At 40.6% G+C, this 22,701-nt stretch overlaps 1 protein-coding gene across 1 annotated transcript in view; it reads left to right on the top strand.

Moving 5' to 3' along the window:
• Positions 1-4,391: 4,391 nt before the first annotated feature.
• The window catches only part of SPPL3 (signal peptide peptidase like 3), a 107,892-nt gene continuing 89,582 nt past the window's right edge, over positions 4,392-22,701 (top strand). The window contains exon 1 of the mRNA XM_070762437.1: positions 4,392-4,616. Coding sequence (XP_070618538.1) covers positions 4,594-4,616 — 23 coding nt within the window. The 5' untranslated portion in view covers positions 4,392-4,593. The remainder of the gene's footprint in view (positions 4,617-22,701) is intronic.

Raw genomic sequence — 22,701 nt, 5'->3', positions numbered from 1 at the left:
ATTCTGCCTGATGTCTAGGTTGAACTTGAAGCTTGAAATAAAGGCATGTACATAGCATGGAACCTTATGATCAGCTGTACATATCAAAGGGGGGAGGGTGAGTCCAAGGTGTGATCCCAGGAAATAAATATAATCCCAGGCTGGATGGGCCTGTCCTTGTGGCTTGACTGAGATGATTTTTGTGTGAAGCAGTATGCACAGCCCAGCACTTCTGCTACTCTGTTATCAAAGGCTGAAATATCAGGGATTAATAAACTGAGTTTTAAACCTGTTTGGATTGGAAGGTATCAATAACAGTTGATGCAGCCTGGGATTGTATTTATTCCCTGGGATCAAATTTTTGACTCACATTCCCTTTGACATGTGCAGCTGACAATAAGGTTCTATGCTATTTTCATGCCTTTATCTTTTTTCCCTATTGAAATGTATTTGCTCTTGTTGGAATTCATCATTTACCCCAACATCCTCTGAATTTTAATCAGTGTCTCTATTTTGTTGCTGGTTCTTGACCAAATAAAGATTACTTGTAGCTTAAATTAGATATCATTTTCTAATGAACCAAATATGACTTGAAAGAAAAATATCTGATTCACCTACAAACCAGATAAATCATATTTCCTAACTCATCCAATTCACATTAGTATATTAAATTGCAGACATACAACAGACCTCTGTAGTATGCCGCTTGACACTTCCTTCCAGTCTGATGCAGTTACTAATGTTAGGATAATAATTTTTTAAATTAATATACTGCCCAACTATCAGTGATGTTATAAATAGATTACCAATGGTTAAAAACATTTAATCAAGAAAACATTTTTCAAAAGTGCTGTGAGACATTACCTAGTTCCTGGGGCTAATGGCATGACTGGCCCGAGATCTCTCAGCTGGTTTTGTGCCTAAGGGAGGACTGGAACTCACCATCTCCTGGTTCCTAGCCTGACGCCTTAACACATTGATTGCCCCCTAGGCCGAATCTGAGCACTCCAGCAACATTTTGCTACAGAATCCAGTAAATGAGAGCCAGTTTAAGGCATTATCAGAGAATGTTTACTATTTTTAATTTATTTTTATTTTATTTTAGTTTGAAGAGTATGTACACTTTATTCAGAATATTCATACTGGCATTCATTGAATCAGCTATACATATAGTCGAGGCTCGACTACTGTAATGCTCTCTACATGGGGCTACCTTTGAAAAGTGTTCGGAGACTTCAGATCGTGCAGAATGCAGCTGCGAGAGCAATGTTACACCAACACTCTGCAGTCTGCATTGGTTGCCGATCAGTTTCCGGTCACAATTCAAAGTGTTGGTTATGACCTATAAAGCCCTTCATGGCATCAGACCAGATTATCTCCGGGACCGCCTTCTGCCGCACGAATCCCAGCGACCAGTTAGGTCCCACAGAGTCGGCCTTCTCCGGGTCCTGTCAACTAAACAATGTCGTTTGGCGGGACCCAGGGGAAGAGCCTTCTCTGTGGCGGCCCCGGCCCTCTGGAACCAACTCCCCCCAGAGATTAGAATAGCCCCCACCCTTCTTGCCTTTCGTAAGCTCCTTAAAACCCATCTCTGTCGTCAGGCATGGGGGAACTGAGATATTCTTTCCCCCCTAGGCTTCTACAATTTATGTATGGTATTTTTGTATGTATGATTGGTTTTTAAAATGAGGGTTTTTAGCTGTCTTAGTATTGGATTGTTGCATGTTGTTTTTACCACTGTTGTTAGCCGTTGTTAGCTGTCTACGGAGAGGGGCGGCATACAAATCCAATAAATAAATAAATAAAATACATATATTTATTTAAATTATTAGTGGAATACACAATATTTGTAGATGGCTAGTGAAACTTCTCAATAATGGAATGGTGGTAATTACTAGCTGTAAGACATAACAATCGTAAAGCTTTAAAAACCTACCATTGCCGGCGGACATGGGGGCCGTGAGTGATGAGACTATCTCCAGCCGATATGAGATATGATTGGATTGGATGAATGTATCTGAGTGTACATGGGGTCTTTTAAAATGTTTTGATAAATTTTCATATTTTATAGTTATTAGATTTCTTATATATTGTTATATTTAATGTTGTAGGCCACCCTGAGTCGCTTTGAGAAAGGCGGCATAGAAATCTAATAAATAAATCATAGCTGTAGTTTATTTATTTATTCAACTTCTATGCCGCCCAATCCCAAAGCACTCAGGGCAGCTTATACCATAATAACAATATAAAAATATACAACAATAAAAAAGTTGAATATAAGTTCTAGAAAAAAAAATACCCTTAACCCCAATAAAACCCATTTATATAAAAACCAATTGCATAGAACCAAGAGCTAAGCAGCAAAGTACATTATTCCTTGTGTTGGTGTCCTGATTTTTGAAGCCTAGTTTTGGTAGCCCTAGCCAAGAAATCACAAAGATGAAGCCAAGCCAGCTCTGCTCAAAAAAATAAAGGGAACACTCAAATAACACATCCTAGATCTGAATGACAAGAGCCGAGGTGGCGCAGCAGGTAGAGTGCAGTACTGCAGGCCATTGAAGCTGACTGTAGATCTGTAGGTCAGCGGTTCAAATCTCATCACCAGCTCAAGGCTGACTCAGCCTTCCATCCTTCCGAGGTGGGTAAAATGAGGACCCGGATTGTGGGGGCAATAGGCTGGCTCTGTTAAAAAGTGCTATTGCTAACATGTTGTAAGCCGTCTTGAGTCTAAGAAGAAGGGCGACATTAAAAAAATTGAATGAATGAATGAATGAATGAATGAAATATTCTCATTTAATACAGTACTTTGTTCTGTACAAAGTTGAATGTGCACAACAGCATGTGAAATTGATTGTCAATCAGTGTTGCTTCCTAAGTGGACAGTTTGATTCACAAAAGTTTGACTTGGAATTATATTGTATTCCCTTTATTTTTTTGAGCAGTGTATATTGTTTTCCACCTTCTTGCCAAAACCTTAAATGATAAACAAATTTTAGACTGGAATAACTAGGCACTATCCAGCTATTTTGATTTTTCTTAATAAATGGAGACCAGGAGGCTGCAAGTTCTAGTCCTTATATGCCGCCCCGAGTTTGCGGAGAGGGGCGGCATATAAATCCAATAAACCTAAACCTAAACCTAAACCTCTCTCAGGCACAGTTGGGAGACCTTGGGCCAGTCACTCACTCTCCGCCCTCGGAAGGAGGCAAGGGCAAAGCACTTCTGAAAAACCCTGCCAAGAAAACTGCAAAGCCTGAGCGGGAGGAAAACATGCCAGTCAACATGCCAGTCAATGGGGAAGGCCGGGGCTGGCAGATATCCAAATGGCCAAAACCCCTTTGGGCATCCTCTGAAGTTTGGCATTTCATCATTCTGCTAAACAAATAATTGTCAACATTGTCAAACTATTTACTATGTCTGCAGTACTATTACTACTAGTTTTTTTCTCATCATTCCTATCACCCATCTCTTCCCACTTATGACTGCATGACTGTGACTGCAACAAAGACAAATTCCTTGTGTGTCCAGTCATACTTGGCCAATAAAGAAATCTATTCTATTCGATTCCACTTATTGTTTGTATCCTTACAATTTTTATTAAGTTTCCTGATTGCTTATTTGACCCCTACGACAATTATTAAATGCTTTTTACCTCATGATGCTTGGCAAATGTATCTTTTTCTTTTATGAACACTGAAAGCATCTTCACCAAAGACAAACGCCTTGTGTGTGCAACCACACTGGGCCAATAAAGAATTCTATTCTATTCTATTCCCCCTCAGAAAGGGGTGGACTTCAACTCCTAGAATTCCCCAGCAAGCAGGGTGGGGAATACTGCCTGGCTTTGTTTGGACATAGGATGGACTAGGGAATGCGAGAGATATGGGGACCTCGGTGCTCCCTGCGCTGGGCCGCCCAATCCGCGGCCCGGTGACGGGCCCGACTGGACTTTCATACGTTCCCCTCAAGCAGGCCTGGAAGAACATACGCAAGCGCAGAAAGGCTGCCAAGCCAGCTCCGGCTGGACGGGGCCCCCTCACTCCGACTCGGCTTTCATACGTTTCCCCTCAGGCAGGTCTGGAAGTACCCGCGCACGCGCAGCCGGGCGGGCGGGGGCCTCCTCCCTCCGTCCCTTTCTCCACCAGGCGCCGCTGGCTCCCCCCCCAAACGCGCTCACTGTCGGGCACATGATCCTGCTCGGGCCACGTGACGCGCGCCCTCCTGCTCGCGCGGGCTGCGTGCGTGCGTGCGTGAGCGGGCGACGCGCCTCCGCCCCGCCCCCCTCCGCGCGAGAGCGAGCGAGCGAGCGAGCGAGCCCAGCGGCCTCCCCTCCGCCGCCGCCGCCGCCGCCGCTGCCGCCGCCCTCCCGCTCGGTTATGAGGCGCGCCCGCCGGCGCAGGTCTGTGCGGCGCGGCCGCCGCTGAGGCTCCGCCGCCTCCTCCTCCGCTCGGGCGGGGAACCGCCTTGCCAGCCGCCGCTGTCGCCGCCGCCGCCGGGATGGGCCGGGAGCCGCAGCCGGGCCGCCGCTGAGCACCAGACGCGGTGGGGGAGCCCAGAGCGGCAGCGGGAGGACGACGAGGAGGACGAGGAGGAGGAGGAAGGCCGGCCGGCGCCATGGCGGAGCAGACCTACTCCTGGTGAGCGCGCCGCCTCTCCGCCTTCCCTTCGCGGGCCGCGCTCCGGTTTTGAGGCCCGGGTTTCCCTCAGGCTTTGGGGCCTTTTGTCCCCCCTGAGGTAAAAGGGGCCGAGCGACCCCCTGCGGCGCTCGTATTTGTGTGTATGTGCGGGGGGGGGCGGCTGAATCGCACCTGGAGGCGACCACCTGGCTGGGAGGAAGGGCGGGGGGGGGCTCGGCCGCGGGCGTTGAGATGGAGCCGCTGGGCCTAGAAAGTGGGGCGCTCTGTGGTGGTTTATGTGTGTGGGGGGGTGGAAGATGGAGGAAGAGGAGGCCTCGCGCGCGCCTCCGTTTGTGTGTGTGTGTGATGTTGCCAGACAGGCTTGGGAACATCTGATAAAACAAGTCCGGGATGCTGCAACCGTCTCTCTTCCTCCTTCTCCTCCTCCTCTCGGGCCTTGGGGGCGCAGCAGCAGAGCATCTCACCTGCACGCACATCGCGCCGCCCTTGCTGCCTGAGTACATCCGTTGACTTTCCGGGGGTGGACAAGGCGCCTTTTAGGGGCCTCGCTGCCCTTCAGCCAGGAACAGGTTTGGTCCTGGGGAGAACAAAAAAACAAACAAAGCGGAGGCGGGGAGGGAGAGATGAAGAAGGCTGTTTTCCCAGGGGAAAGGGATGAATGATTGATTGATTGATTAATTAGATTTCCATGCTGCCCTTCTCACAGCAACTCAGGGCAGCTTACAATATTATAAATACAACAATATACACTGTTCAAGAAAAGAAAGGGAACACTCAACACATCCTAGATCTGAATGAATGAAATACTCTCATTGAATACTTCGTTCTGTACAAAGTTGAATGTGCACATCAGTAGGTGAAATTGATTGTCCATCAGTGTTGCTTCCTAAGTGGACAGTTTGATTTCACAGAAGTTTGATTTACTTGGAGTTATTTTGTGTTGTCTAAGTGTTCCTTTTATTATTTTTGAGCAGTATATAAAAGAAATCTAATTTACTTTCAAAGACTGATATAGATTGCTAAAAGTGTTAAAACTCCATATACAGACATACACATTCATCAGATTCAATCAATCATTGACAATCTCATAGCTCCCGCCCCCCCCCCCTGCCCGTTGGCAGAGGCGGGTCTTAAGAGCTTTATGAAAGACCTGGAGGGAGGGGGTGGTACATATCTCAAGAGGGAGTCTGTTCCAGAGAGCTGGGGCTGCCACAGAGAAGGCTCTTCCCCTAGACCCCGCCAGATTACATTGTCTGGCCGACCTGGCCTGGAAAATGCATGTGATTAAGAGAGCGCTTGGTTTTCTTTGTTGTCATGCTGATGGGGGCTCTTAGCAAGTTGCCTGGTTATGGGGGGGGGCAAGCTTGCTTTGCTTATGTCATGATAAAGGGGAGGGGATGCAGCTGTGCACGTGTCTCACAATGGCTTTTCTCCCTGAAATCTCCAGTTGTGAGAAGAGGCAGCATTGTCTTATCTGTTAATGCCTTCTTTAGGATGAACTCTGACAGAGGCATGATTCATAGTACGGTTCACACTCAACCATAATGTAGCTTAATTTTATTATTTATTTACTAATCTTAGGGACTACTTTGTCCAACAAATTCCTAGTGGTTTAGAATGTTCCTGTTAAAAGATCAAATTTGGACAACTTATAAAACACTAGATATATATTTTGATTATTGGGTCCTGTAAACCCAAGCATTGTACTTTGTAAAATGATGGTATATTGTTTAGTGTAATGTCTGAAAACGGTTAAGATCTAGTGGCCTTCATTTGTAAATGAATGGACATAATAAAATTATTATTTAATTACAATGAAAACTCGAACCACATGTTTTCTGAATAGTTTTTATCCCAGAGCTATAATTACACTTAACAATGTACTAGGGGGTCACCATCAGTGAACTGCTGGACAATACTACTTGGTCTGTTGTGTGGATGCTGGATGGCTCAGGTGGGAAATTATGGCAGGTTGAGCATGTTCTTTCAGATTGTTATGTATATTGAGATTGATCTTTGGCGTCCTATGGATTTCGTTGCATAGGTATACTGTGTACCTACATAAAATGACAATAAAGTATGTATTAATAATATTACATCATGTTTTTAAGTATAGTTGGGAATTTGCTATTCATACTTAGGATTCTCACACAAAGCAAGTAAAGGGAAAAGCTTGGGTAGCTATTGTGTTAAGTGGTGCTGTTTCATATTTACTGATCTTTTTGTAAGGTTAGGATTAGTTATTTGGCTAGAACCATTTTAGTCTAGTGGAAAGATAGGCGAAGTTGGCTCTTTTCTGACCTGTGGACTTCAACTCCCAGAATTATTGAGCCAATCATAATAGCTCAGAAGTCATAGAAGAGCTAACTTTGCCTATCCCTTGTCTAGTGGTTAAGGCAATAAGAGTAGAAACCTGGCAGTTGGGAGTTGTAGTCCTTCCTCAGGCATGAAAGCCAACTGTGTAACTTGGGGCCAGTTGCTCTCTTAGCCCAACTCACCTTAACAAGAATGTTTTTTGGAAAATAGGCGGAGGAAAGATTATTAGGCATATATACTGCCTTAGTTATTGATAAAAATAAAGGAATTTAAAAAAAAAACTGATTTCACATGGCTGAAAATTAGTGGAATGTAGGCTTAATTCCAAAGCTGGGTGCTTGTGAGGCAGTGATACAAGTGACCTCAATAAATTGTGGTTAAATTGAAATAACTAAATACTTAGAAAAATACTTTACTTGAAATTTTATGTTTTGGCCATCACATGCTATTTAAAATGATCTATAGCTAACATTCTAAATGAAATTTCAGTCTCGATTTCCATGATAACTGATGACATTTGTTGTTTGACAGAGGAGAATATTTGTAGTTCAGGGTTAAAACGAGGGGTCCTTGGGGCTCTCTGAACTTCTTTTCTTGCAGGTGTTTCATTACCAACTAGCAACATCATCATGTGATTCAAGGAAACAACCAAGCACATGGAGCATCTCATTTGTTCTTCTATTCAATTGTGTCTGATTCTTGGAGACTGCCTGGCACTTCTCTCTGGTTTTCTTGGCCAGTTTTTTTTCCAGAAGTGATCTGCCATTGCCTCCTTCCAAGGGCTGAGAGAAAGTGGCCAAGGTCATCCAGGACTAGGAATCATGGACTCCTGGTTTCCTGCCTGATGCTTTCACTTCTACCACAGATTGGCTATCAGTTGATAAATTAAAAAATATATATCTTGAGTCACAACAATATCCACTTGGAAGTTGTTGAAAAATTATTATATCAGAAATATTTCTGTTTAGGAGGTAAGATTGACTGGCCTATAATATCCTTATTAATTATATGATAAAAAGCATTATTGAAGAGGCAATAATTAAATGTACATACAGAAGAACAAGCTTGCTCTAAAGAACCAACATGGCTTCTACAAAGAGGTCAGCAAGCATGCCAGCTGGTTATAATCAACAGATTATATATTTGATATTTCAAACAGTTTTGTTGGTCTCCCTCATCCTAAGCACTTATAAAATCTTAAAAACATACAATAAAAAAGTGGGTCCTGCTGTAGATGTTCAAAATGGACGCAATATTTGGACAGTTACATTTAATTTATTTAGACTTAGAATTGAGTAGTAAATTGACCACTTTGCCAGTGATATCAGTTGTAAAATCAAAAGCAGACTGGGAACTTCAAAAAGATCTCTTCAAAGTAGATGAATAATGAAATACGTGGATTGCAATTGCAAAAAGTGTCTGGCACATTTTTTTCTTAAAAACATGTTACAATAATGGGATCCAAACTGGTGATAAGTGACAAGGAGGAGGTTCTTGAAGACAGACAATAGTAATTGTTACCCAGAGCAGTGGTAGGCAAAGCTGGCTGTTCTATGACTTCTGGACTTCAATTCCCAGAATTCCTGAGTCTATCATGTAGGAATTCTGGGAGTTGAAGTCCACATGAAGTCCAATTCTGGGAGTTGAACTCAGGAATTCTGGGAGTTGAAGTCCACATGTCATAGAAGAGCCAACTTTGCTTTACCCTTGACCCAGAGTATTATGGGTAATGTGAAAATGTTCCAACCAATAAATTCTTGAACCAAAGATTAACTGGCCACTATACTGTAATTTGATTGGACCACACTTGGAATGTTATGTGCCGCCCTGGTTGCCATAATTCAAGAAAATTGGGATATGTTATACATAGGAAAAGGCACAACAAAAGCATAAAAAATGATTAATGCGCTGGAATACCTTTCCAGTGAAGAAAAAAAGGGGTCTAGGAGTGAACATAAGATGTGATAAAGGTAAAATTAAGAAAATTATGGAAGATGTGAGCATACATTCCCCCCCCTCAATATTAAAGCATAGGTTTATTTGTTAAAATTAAATATAGGAAAATTCAACAATATACAAAATTTAAAAAGAGGGGATTTGTTTACATAATCCATGGTTAAAAGTATAGATCAAGTTACAGAGAATTATTATTGATATTGTTTTATGTTCTGTTTCCAAAAATCATGACCAGCGGATCTTAAATACCAGATTGACCACTGTGTTATCTAGAATGCTAAATTATATGAAGTTCATATGATCTACTAATCTCTTTAATTTTTGTGTCAGTGTGTTTAGGACTGCAATCTGAATTTTATAGTGATGTAATTGATCCAAGAGGTGAGAATTCCGAAGCTATAAGTGTAGGACTAATGTGGTACAGTATTTTGGATAGAGAAATGTGGTTTAAATTGACCTTTTAATTAAAAATTGCACTTGGTGGCTGTGGACATATATTGCAGTGTTCAGGTTCAGAGTTTGAGTTTCTCTCATTTCCTTGCAGAATTGTGTTCTGTTTTTTAAAAAATTGTATCCACATTAGAAAAACACTTGCTTCCAAAATCAGAAAATGGAGACTTTGTCATTTTGATTCTAGATTGCTGAAAACCTGTAGTTCTTATGGAAGCCATCTATGCTTAATATACTTTGTGTTTGCTAAACGTGAACATTTCATTGGTGAAACATTGCATTTTTGTACATTGTTTTACAATTGTGTCAAAATTATTATGTGACTGAAAATGACGACAGAAGCAGATTCAAACATGAGCAGCTGAATATCATCAACTTTCTCTCAGTATTAAGCTCTAATATAGGTAATCCTTAAGTTACGATCAAATTTGACCCCAAAATTTCTGTTGCTAAGCAAGACTGTTGTTAAATGATTTTTGCCCCATTTTATGACTTTTCTTGCCACCATTGCTTTAGTGAGCCAATGCAGTTGTTAAGTTAGTAACACGGTTGTTAAGTGAATCTGAATTTCCCATTGACTTTGCTTGTCAGAAGGTCATGAAAGGGGATCACATGACCCTAGAACTCTCCATAAATATGAGTCAGTTGTCAAATATTAGAATTTTGATCGCATGACCATGGGGACATTTCACTGTCATAATAAGTGAAAAAAACATGATATCACTTTTTTCCAATGCTGTTGGTAACTTTTAACAGTCACTAAATGAATGTTGTAAGTCAAGGACTAGCTGTTCTTTAGATGAAACATTTATTTACTTACTTACAATCTGGATTCTGGGCAAATTATTAACAGAGTACTGATATGAAAGACTACAAATTGTTTCAAATCGTTTTATCAACACTAAAACACCTCCCCCAAATGTTTCTGTAAATGAATATAAAAGACTCCATAAAATGGGACCAATGATGGGGGTGGGGGCTGGGTGATCACTTGGGAGTTTAGATTTCTGAAGTTTGGGGCCACAAAAGGAAAGGCTCGCTGCCTTTTGGGAGTGTGAGTTCATTGTTGGCCTTCTGAAGGTCCATCTTGGCAAGGAGGTCCAGGCGCTTTGTGATCTGTGGGTAATGAAGACACTTTGACTTGGACCCCAAATTCTACTGCTGGCCAATGCAGTGATTTTAGAAGAGGGTTTACCTCACATAGAAACATCGAATATTGACGGCAGAAAAAGACCTCGTGGTCCATCTAGTCTGCCCTTATACTATTTCCTGTACTTTATCTTAGGATGGATATATGTTTATCCCAGACATGTTTAAATTCAGTGACTGTGGATTTACCCACCACGTCTGCTGGAAGTTTGTTCCAAGCATCTACTACTCTTTCACTAAAATAATATTTTCTCACATTGGTTCTGATCTTTCCCTCCAACTAACCTCAGATTGTGCCTCCTTGTTCTTGTGTTCACTTTCCTATTAAAACACTTCCCTCCTGAACCTTAATAACCCTTTAACATATTTAAATGTTTCGGTCATATCCCCCCTTTCCCTTCTGTCCTCCAGACTATACAGATAGAGTTCATTAAGTTTTTCCTATAAGTTTTATGCTTAAGACCTTCCACCACTTTTGCAGCCCGTCTTTGTACCCGTTCAATTTTATCTTTTTGTAGATGAGGTCTCCAGAACTGAGCACAGTATCACCGGTGCTCTATACAGCGGGATCACAATCTCCCTCTTCCTGCTTGTTATACCTCTAGCTATGCAGCCAAGCATTCTACTTGCTTTCTCTACCACCTGACCGCACTGTTCACCCATTTTGAAACTCAGAAATCACTACCTCTAAGTCCTTCTCTTCTGAAGTTTTTGCTAACACAGAAGTGCCAATACAATACTCAGATTGAAGATTCCTTTTCCCCAAGTGCATTATTTTACATTTGGAAAGTGCAGTTTCCATTGCTTTGACCAAGCTAAATCATTTGCCATATTACAGACGCCTCCAGGAATATCAACCACACTTTAGAGTCATCCACAAATAGACAAACCTTCCCTACCAAACCTTTCCTATGTCACTCACAAATATATTAAAAAGAATAGGACCCAGAACAGACCCTTGTGGCACAACGCTTGTAACCAGTCTCTGCTCAGAATACTCGCCATTAAAAACAACCCTCTGACATGTACGCTTCAGCAAATCCACTGAACTATCCAGGGATTAAGTCCAATCTTCACTAATTTATTTATCAGCTCTTTATGTGGAATGGTATCAAAGGCTTTGCTGAAGTCCAAATAGACAATATCCACAGCACCACCTTCATCCAACACTTTTGTGACATAGTCAAAGAAACCAATGAGATTAGTCTGACATGATTTGCCTTCAGCAAAGCCATGCTGGTTTGGGTCCAATAAGTTATTGGTTATTAGGTGCTGATTTATCCTCTTTTTGAGTAGAGTCTCCATCATTTTAATTATAACTGATGTCAAGCTAACTGACCTGTAATTACTAGCTTCTTCTCTACTGCCCTTCTTGTGGGTAGGCACAACACTGGCCATTCATTCTCCAATCCTCAGGAACATCTCCTGTTAACAGGGATTGGTTAAATAAACCAGTCAGAGGGGTAGCAATGACAAATCTCAGTTCTTTAAGAACTCTGGGGTGGATGCCATCAGCACCTATTGCCTTATTTATCTTTAATCGTTCAAGTTCTTCTAAGACATTGGCCGCTGAGATCACTGGAGCTGAATCCCTACAGCTGGAAGCAATGCTATATCCACCCATAGTATTATATTGTAAGCTGCCTTCTGAGAAAACTGAACAGTAGCTATTCAAATGGTAAGCGATCTCCTTATTCCCATCAATGTATGTATGTTTCTATGGCCTTAGTTAGAAAGCGGCTCTGGTTGGTTCCTCTTTGTCTCAGTGGGGTATAAAAGGTCAGAAAGTAAACATCAGAATGCAAAATCTGCCTATCTCAATATAGTATGTTCTAGAACAGGGGTCCCAACTCCCGGCCCATAGCCTACTATCGTTCTGCAGTCTGTTTGGGACCAGGCAGCGAGTGCTTGCGTACAAAGCTCAATTGGTGCAAGTGATGTGTGTGCCCCTGTGCAAATGGAGATGCGCACATGCCTGCCATTCCCCACTCACCTTGCCGGTCTGCTCAGCCAGAAAGATTGGGGGCCTGCTGTTCTAGTTTTTCTGTGGAGTCAGATCTGCTCTGCCTCGTGAGACTTGACAATTGTGTCAAGACTCAACGACGTTTTGTTCCTCTTATATTGTTGTTTCTAAAAAGTGAAGGCGCTTTTGTGTACAAATTGCACACAAAATGCTTGCTCCTGATTTTGTGCCTCTACTGCGAGCATCCTGTGAGGGAGATTATGCCTAGAGGCTGAATCCTAAGGTCCATCCGAGAGCTTCTGTGGTTGAATGTGAGCTTGAATCTGGTTCTTGTAGTTGGGGCCCAACTTTGGAACATCTCGCTGACATGAAGAATATTGTCTAAAACTGTAAGCATTCTGTTCCTCAATTTTAACTTGAATTACATTGCTGCTTAATGCCTTTGGATGAAAATGGTGATGAGTGTTTGCCAAGCTCTCTGCCACACCTGATTTTAAGATTCTTTTAATTAAAACAAAAAAATGGAAATTAGTACACTGCAAAGCAGAACCTAAATTTAATTTATAATCTCAGCCTAGGCCTGTAACACCTCCCGTGTATAAAATATAAAAATGAGAAGCATCCGCAGTGTAGAGTTTTGTTGGGGAGCATGCCCACCTGCCCAGAAACATAGTAGCTGGAGAGAAGCTGCAAGCATTAGTGAGGGAGCAACTTCAATAGCTTGCCTCTGGCTAAATGGGAGTTTAGTGGCTAGCAGTGATTGCTTATATCAACCATTTTAGATAAGTTCCTTGCCTCTCCTAGTCATTTTCTGAAATGAGTGGCTCTCAAAATTAAATAAATACATAAAATAAGATGCTTTGAAAATTCCAGATATGCCCACCAGCCTATAAAGGTTGGGGATTGCTGGAGTTAGTGATTAGATGCATTGTTGCTTCACTCTCCCTAAATGTACTTTAATTATACTTACTTTGCCATCAAAACAGATTTATAGTTGGCAGTCGCCATAGTAAGCCCAATTTAGGTGTAGTCAAGCTGTTAAAAGTCTGTTATTGCAAAAATAATTTTATCGCACCTTTAAAGTTACTAATGTATTAAATCTTAAGCATGTACTTCATCTGATGGGAAATTAGGGTTGATTAAGGAGGAGAAAGCCAGTAACCATAATAGGCAAAGTGGTTTGTCCGGTTACTTTTCAGTTTGACATACAGTGGAACCCCGACATAAGAGCTGCTCTACTTAAGAGCAACTCGAGATAAGAGCTGGGAGGGGAGAGATATTTTTGTTCTACTTACAAGCCCAAATTCGAGATACAAGCGCCAAGGAGCTGTCTCCTGAAGCCAAACGCTAACTTCCGCGTTCGGCTTCAGGAGACAGCTGCGAAGCGGCGCGCATGTTTTAAAAGGTTGCAGCCGGCCTGGGGGGCTCGGGGGGGGGGGCCTTGCAGCTTTCTTTCTTGCTCTTTTTCTTTCTCTCTTTTACCTTCCCTTCCTCTATTTCTTCTTTTCTTTCTCCTTCCCACCTTCTTCCCTCCCTCCCTCCCTTCACTCATTCCTCTCTTACTCTCCCCTTTCATAAGTTTCCTTGCTTCCTTCCTCTGTTCCTGTCCCTTCCCTCTTTCTTTCTTTCTTTCTTGCTCTTTTTCTTTCTCTCTTTTACCTTCCCTTCCTCTATTTCTTCTTTTCTTTCTCCTTCCCACCTTCTTCCCTCCCTCCCTTCACTCATTCCTCTCTTACTCTCCCCTTTCATAAGTTTCCTTGCTTCCTTCCTCTGTTCCTGTCCCTTCCCTCTTTCCTTCCTTCCTTCCCACCCTCCGTCCATTCATTCACCCATTCCTCTCTTGATCGCTTAAAGCCGGTCCCTGGTGCAAAAAGGGTTGGGGACCTCTGTCCTACAGGATTGGGTGGCAGAGAAGTTGAACATATGTAAATTTAAAAGTTTAAGAAAGTTTACAAGTTAAGTGAAAGAAACTTCATTATTCATTTATATGTACATGTACATTTCTTCATTAAAAACATGTCTTTCTGCATAATTTAGACTAACTTTGTGAGTTTTTTGAGGGCTGGAACCAATTAAAATTATTTACATTAATTCCTATGGGGAAAAGTCGTTCGAGATAAGAGCTGCTCGACTTAAGAGCCCAGGTCCGGAACGAATTAAACTTGTATCTCGAGGTACCAGTGTACTTATGAGAGAGAGGACATCCCTGCCAGGGGCAGAAAAGACTTTGTGGATTATTATATCTTCATGTAAACTAATATATTAAACTGCAGAATGATTCATAGGTTGAAACATTTGGCTTCCAGACTGTTGTTTCAGGCATCTATAGGTAGAGATGCTTCCCTTAGTGATGGTCTCTGTCTCTTCCTCCTCCTCCTCCTCTTATTCTTATAGAAGGAACTTATCAGTGGGGTTAATAATCAGTGGGGACTCAGTAATTGGTGGGATGAACTCTGATGATGTCATTCTTGAAAATGGATATATAAAATCTATACCATATTGAAATAAATCACTTGCGTTGTTTTTATGCCATGTCTAAATATAACGTAGATTGTGGAATTAACATGATTTGTGGACTCTTTCTCTAAAAATTGTGCTTTCTGAAATATTTATTTCATTTATTAAACAAATTTATTTAGCCACCCAACTCACCCAAAGTGACTGTGGGGAAAAACATTTTTTAAAGAACATATGGGAAACTGCATACTAGATTCTTTAGAAATATCATGCTGACAGTTCCATCTTTTTTGAGATTTAAATCACTAGCAATATTTGCAGAAGTGGGAACTTATAACATGTTCTGAGCCAGTTTGGGATTTCACTTTTGAATTAGGTTTGTTTTATACATAATGCCATAGTAAATCATAGTTGCTTGTTTTCTTACATAATGCTGATCCATAGATTCTAGTTAGCAAATCTTGCTGAACTGTGTTTAAACATCATGCTAAGCTAAAACCAGACAACCTGAATTTCCACCTAATGTATGTATGTATGAACTTATAAATCATTCATTCCCATGATGGAGGTAATTGTCTTATATGGAAGTACTTTGGGGCCAGTAATGAGCCATATTTTTGCAATCCATTGTTCTAGGACTGTATAGGTTGTTTTCTGTTCTGTCTTTAATTCTAGCTTTAAATTAATCACAGTTCCTTGAGTTTGGAATGTCACTGAGATGTATTTAATTTTAAAATTAGAAGCAGATGCTTCCAGTTTATATGAGATATAAAAGAATAAGAGAATTTGGGATTGTTGCTCTATGTTTTATTCTTATATTGAGAAAAATCAATGGTTCAACACCACAAAATATTCCAGCCTAATAAGGGCCGTTTTCTGTATTCTAAGTTATAAATAGAATGTGATCTCAAAATGAACTTGGTTGTTTTGAAGAGTGTTATTCCAACAACAGTCTTGATCATAGAGAAATAACTTAAAAATTGAACTTCTTTTAATTTGAGCTTGAAATAAATATAAGTAGTTCTTGATTTATGGCTGGATATTAATGGTCATTTGCAGTTATGGCAGTCTTGGAACAGGCATTTTATGGCTATCATAAAACATTGTTCCCTAGTCACATGATCACATTTGGATGGCAGCCTGTTTGCATTGATGGCTAATTGCCATTTGCAGTCCTCTCTGCTGGCGTCCCCAGAAAGTCAGTGAAGAAGCCAATGGGGAAGTTGGCATGTGGACCGAATGGTGGAGTTGATGCCTGTTCCCCCAGCATGCTGAGGGATTTCTCCTCCAGCCTGCTAGAGGAATGGACCTGAAGCCTGGCAAAAACGCTAGTGAACTCCTACCCCAGCATTCTGGAAGCATTCTCAGAATGCAACTGTTTGCTATTGTTTCTTCCTTTAGAGAAATGGAAACAGTGGCATTCACTAAAATGCTAGCAAATGGCTGCATTCTGAGCCATCCGGAATGATGGTCTTCACAACAAGGGGACTCCAACCTTGGCAACTTTAAGCCTGGTTGATTCCCAACTCCCAGAATTCCAGGAGTTGAAGTCCTCTAGGTTTAAAGTTGCCAAGGTTGGAGACCCCTGGTCATGACTATTCTCTCCAAAATGCCCTCTCCTCATCCCAGCCCTCTCTCTGGTATTTCGCTTAATCGCCCAAGGGGTTGCTTAGGAATGCAACTGGAAGGGCTGAGATTGTGGTCATTGAGCGAAGTGGTCACACGGTTTCTCACTTAGCATCCAATTTGCTCAGTGACTGAGATTTTTGACCCAGTTGTGGTCATAAAGGGAAGACATCCTGCACTCAAAAAAAAAATTTTCATGAGACTTTAAGCTTTGTTCTTATGGATCATATTGAAGTGGCCTGCCTTATTTCAGGCTTGAAATAAATCAGATTTGTAATTTTGTATGTGCCTGTACATGTTTAAACCAAGTTTATACATGGTTTTATACTTTATAGATGTGTTGATAACTGGCTTAAATGTTTAATTGTGATGAGTTTATTACATTTGGCCATGCTGTTGTTTTATGTTCAGCTTCTGTTCTTGAGAGTTTAAAAAGCTGCCCTAGTAATCTGCTTACAGAATAGGCTGGCTTTGTGATGGTGTAGTACTTAAAGCAAATGAAGAATGGATTAGCCTGGCTGGACACAGTTGGATTCCGTCTCTGGATGCTTGCATATATCTCCAGACATATTAAACGTTTTATTACATTTAAATGGGCTTGGGAAAAATTTGGGTGTTGCTTATGCTTGTGTTTCCTGAATTGATCTGGAAATTAATGTTCCTTGACTTCAATATTGATTTTTCCCTCTTTAAGTATAGTTACTGCTTGAAGTTTTTTATTTGCAATCATGTCCATTATATTTTTTATTGAATTGTGCTGCATTTGAACATGCCATGAGGGACATTGCTGGGCGGGAAGGTATTCTAAACATCCAATTAATAGTAGTAATAATATTAGCTGCTGTTAGTTGTGGTATATCACAAGGGAAGCAGGAGAGCTGGTCTCCACTTAAAGCAGGGGTCCCCAAACTTGGCAACTTTAAGACTTGTGGACTTCAACTTTCAGAATTCGGAATTCTTGGAGTTAAAGTCCACAAGTCTTAAAGTTGCCAAGTTTGGAGAACCCTGGTTTACAGCATATACAGCAGAAGAGTGAGAAGCTTATGCAGAAACCATAACCCTGGGGGGGGGGAATTACTAACCCCCTCAGAGAGGGTCCGCAACTTGGGCGTCCTCCTCGATCCACAGCTCACATTAGAGAAACATCTTTCAGCTGTGGCGAGGGGAGCGTTTGCCCAGGTTCACCTGGTGCACCAGTTGCGGCCCTATTTGGACCGGGAGTCACTGCTCACAGTCACTCATGCCCTCATCACCTCGAGGCTCGACTACTGTAACGCTCTCTACATGGGGCTACCTTTGAAAAGCGTTCGGAAACTTCAGATCATGCAGAATGCAGCTGCGAGAGCTATCATGGGCTTTCCCAAAAATGCCCACGTCACACCAACACTCCGCAGTCTGCATTGGTTGCCGATCAGTTTCCAGTCACAATTCAAAGTGATGGTTAGGACCTATAAAGCTCTTCATGGCACCGGACCAGATTATCTCTGGGACCGCCTTCTGTCGCACGAATCCCAGCGACAGATTAGGTCCCACAGAGTGGGCCTTCTCCGGGTCCCGTCAACTAAACAATGTCGTTTGGCGGGACCCAGGGGAAGAGCCTTCTCTGTGGCAGCCCCGGCCCTCTGGAACCAACTCCCTCCAGAGATCAGAATTGCCCCCACCCTCCCCGCCTTTCGTAAGCTCCTTAAAACCCACCTCTGCCGTCAGGCATGGGGAAACTGAAATGTTCTTTCCCTCTGGGCCTCTACAGTTTATGCATGGTATGTCAGTATGTATGTCTGGTTTTTATAATAAGTTTTTTTAGTTGTTTTATTATTGGATTGCTACATATTGTTTTTATCACTGTTAGCCGCACCGAGTCCACGGAGAGGGGCGGCATACAAATCCAATAAATAAATAAACAAATAAATAAAATAACCATCCCTAAGTTTCTGTGGAGCAAAGGAAACATTTGTATGCTCTTCAGAAAGAAATAACTTTCTCCTAAAATGCATGTTTCAGAAACCATATAAAACAATGGGATAAATTCATTCTGAACATGGATCATTTAGAACACTAGATGTAGGTGAAATGGCTGAAATTGCATACAGTATTTATATGTTGCAGTTGGATTTACTATATAGTAATGCAGAACTTCATGTTTGCTTTCACAATGTTTATAGTTTGTTCATGAACTTGTGTGTTCCAAACAGAGATTAAAGATTAGATTTGTATTGGATAAAGGAGCTCAATTTACAAATGACTTGCTTATTTTATGCTAATTTATTTCAATCAATCATTTCAGTTAATTTTGACTTTTGATCTTGGTCATTTTTTTAGATAGGTGGTTTTGTGTGTATGTCTGTGTGAAATGGCCAGTCATGTACAAGTTACCCATCTATCTGTCTGGATCACATGTTCCCAATTGTTCCAAAAAACAATATACTGTACAGGATAGGTTTCTTTGGGAACCGACAACTGTATTGGACAGAGTACAGAATTTTAAAAACTCCGTTTATAACTTTTTGTTAATGAAGATTTAAAGACAGGAGGATTGTCTTAAATTCAGAGTTATTTTCCTTTATGATAAATACAATGTGCATGCAATATAGTATGAGTACTGAAATGGTTCTTCATAGAGAAAAATGTGGTTCCAATTATCCGCAAGTGAATGCTGGTCTATGGAGAACAAACATGTATAATTCATGCATATTCATAGGAAAGACGCTATGTATTGTTTGAATTCCAAATTCCTTCTATGGCACAAAATGCCGTTTATTGGCATAAGTTGGTAGCTGCGAGATGTGAATCCTATTCAGGATTTTCCATTGCTGACGTAGTTCAAAGCCTGGCACCTTTTTTGTGTTCTTTCTATAACTGGGCATTCAGCAAATCATTTGGCTTGAGATGGTCTCTCATGATTGGTAATACGGCATGGTTATTAGAAATTATCATTAATGGGAATTGACACTGTCAGGATATATTTTCTTAAAATGTATTTCAGTATCTGTAATTCTTCACTGATGAAAGCTTTACTAGACAGAAGCATACCTTTTTTATAGAATACTCTCATTTCTGAAGAGCAGCAGAAATCTGAAGTGCTTAGATTGCCCCTCCCACTTTAAATAGTGTGGCTAAAATAAAACAAATCAATCCAAAAATATAAATTTTATCTTAGTGCATCCTGCTGAATAATGGTTAGCAGTATAACAAGCTCCATAAGTAAATATAGTGCATGCATTGAAAAGTAATCAGATGCCATTTGGAGAATTCCATGCCAGCAGGGCACCATGGCTCTACTTGGAAAGCACAGTATTGATCTACTTTATTGCCATTATTGCGTGGTAATTACCACTTATATATAACACAAGAATAATCAATGATACATAATTTTTGATCAAAGGATTTTAGTTACAATAGTAAAAAAATAAGACAAAAGTAAATATCAAAAAGGGCAAGGAAAAAAAGAGAGAGAAGGAATATGATAAAGAAAACAACAAGCCTCTTTTTGGAATCCAATAAGAAAACATTTTTCTTTGTATTCCCCCTTTAATTTTTAAAACTTCAGGCAATTTCTTTTCTATATTCAATAAAGCAAAGCACCCTTTTCCAAATCATTATTTTGGCCTTCATTTGTAAGTCCATTTTCGGCAGATAATCTTGTCAGGAAAAAAGTGTCTGTCATTCTCTCACTGAGGGAATAATCCTCATTGGACATAATCTATCCATAGAATCAGACATTATTACTGACACTGGGTTAATATTATAACTTCTAATTTCTGGCTCTATTCTTCAAAGTTCTCCTTTTATATATATATATATATTGTTTGTTTGTTATTTATTTATTGTTTTTTATTTATTGTTACCTATTTACCTACCTATCTGCCACCCAGCTCCAATGGACTCCAATTGGACTAATACTTCCCTTGTTAATCATATTTTGTGCCATTTTGTAAATCCCAACTGACCAAGATCAAAAACTGAATTGTAATTCCCCCTCCCTTTCTTCTTATAATTTTTAATTCATGTTAAATGTCCTGTTTAAAAAAATTAAAGATATTTATCTTTGCTTTGAACCCTCAGAAAGTTATTTTTCTAGTTAATTCCAAAATCTTATAGTAGAGGTAAATATTTCAAATTTAACTGGACCCTGCCTTAATCCATTTGTAGTTTTCTTAGATCAAAATCTTATTTAACTTTTTGCTATTGATTTTATTTTTTATGTTCTTTTCACACTTATTGTTTCACACTTATTGTTTCAAATAACTTTAATTTCCAAAAGTGATTAGAAGGTGAAGCTTGTGAACTTGTCATGGGCCAGAACTCAGATATTGAGAAAAAGGCGCCAGCAGAACTTGTAGGATGTCAGCCTCAGAAGGCACAGAACTAAGAATAATCTGAGCTCATCAGGAGCTAGCTGGACAATTCAGGTGAATTTCATGATATCAGCTCCCCCCCTCCCCACTGAATAGAGGGAAGGCAAAGGGACATCATTCTATTAGTCTTCTGGCCAAGCAAGGGAGTAAATCTCTTGGTTGATACTGCTGGTTGCAGCCTCATTTAAGAAGCAGTTCTGACACTTGTTCCTTTTGCTTGGAAGCAATGTCTGGTCTCTGGCATCTTGAATGGCATCCCTGTTTGTGTAACAAACCCTGAACCTCTAGTCCAGGGGTTGCCAAGATTGAGAAGCCCTACTCTGACTCATAGGACTGACAAACAACTCTGACCCAGCTCTTGGAATATTAGATTGATTCTGGACTATTTTTTGGTGTGCTCCTATTTGAAAGCAATTCATTCAAGCAAGCACCTAAGACTCTGAGTTGGTTTCCCTGCTCCTATCTCTTGACTTGGAGCAAGCTGAAAAATAGCATACCAAGTATGTGTGAGTCAATAACTGAAAGAAACATTTGAACAATTTAGTTCAAACAATTGAACTGAAGCAGGACAATTAAAGCAGGACTCCTTTAAAAGCTCTGCAGTGTTTGTGAGCAAGCCCTGTGGTGTCCTCAGGAGGAGCAGCTGCAGGTACAGAGTTATATACAGTACTTCACTTTCCTGACCTGGGGAAGATTCCCCAAAACTGGTCTACTTATTGGGTCTTTGGCAGAGGTGAAATGCTATCGGTTCAGGCCGGCCTGCCCAAACAGGTAATAAAAAATGCTTTTAAAACTTTTTTTTAAAAGCTTCCGTTGACCAGCTGTGGCTTGTTTCCCAATTTCTGGTGGGCCCAGAAGGCTCATGTTTTGCTCTTCCCAGATTTCAAAAGAGTCCCTGGAGCTGGGAGAGGGTAAAAATGCTCTTTCCCATGCCTCAAAAATCAGATGGCCGGCACACACATGCACATTGGAGTTGAGTTATGGCAATGGCTCGTGAGCCAGCAGATATGGCTCTGTGTGCCACCTGTGGCACCTGTGGTTAGGTTGATTGTGGACACAGCAGATTCTCACAGCTGATCATCAGAACATTTTTTTAAAAAATTAGCATTTTTAAACTACTGGTAAAAATTCTTTTTTAAAAAAGTTACCCACACCCATCCAGTCACATGGCCCCATCAAGCCATGCCCCTCAAGCAATGCCCACAGAACTGGTAGGAAAATGTTTTGAATTTCACCAATGGTCTTTGGGCTTTGCCACAATTGTCGGCTCTGCTTTCCCAGTGGCATCTAGTTCACCATGCCTTATCTGGATGGCTGTAACATAAGAATGATCAATGAATGTATCATTAAGGATTGAAATGATTATAATAAATAAAATTTTTGCAACATAGAAATAACATCATAGTATCCTAAGAATATTTTTTTTGTGTGAAAGAAAATAATATTATTTGGACAATCTGTTGGAGAACAAGCTTTATGCTCTTCCATCAAAATGATTAAGGTCTGTATACCTTTTGAGAGAAACACATTTTAAAGACATTTTAATATCCCAAAACCATGTTCTTCTCTTATTATCTATATGTCAAATGTCTTTTATCATATTAATTGAAAATGTGAACTTTTCAATATCAAGTCCAGATTATCCCAGAAAATTCTGATTTTTAAAGACGTGTTCCAAAATGAGGACAGGTACAGAATCTCTTCAATTGCTTATGAACAATTTATTGGAAAAATATGCCAAGTTTTAGGGCAAAAATTGTGTCTTGCCTGAAATGATTTCCGCCATCATGTCTCTTATAATACCTTTCCTTTT

Source organism: Erythrolamprus reginae, chromosome 10, assembly GCF_031021105.1.
Source record: "Erythrolamprus reginae isolate rEryReg1 chromosome 10, rEryReg1.hap1, whole genome shotgun sequence".
Taxonomy (NCBI): Eukaryota; Metazoa; Chordata; class Lepidosauria; order Squamata; family Dipsadidae; genus Erythrolamprus; species Erythrolamprus reginae.
Note: the sequence above shows the minus strand (reverse complement) of the source record. Positions and strands in the feature narration are given on the sequence as shown.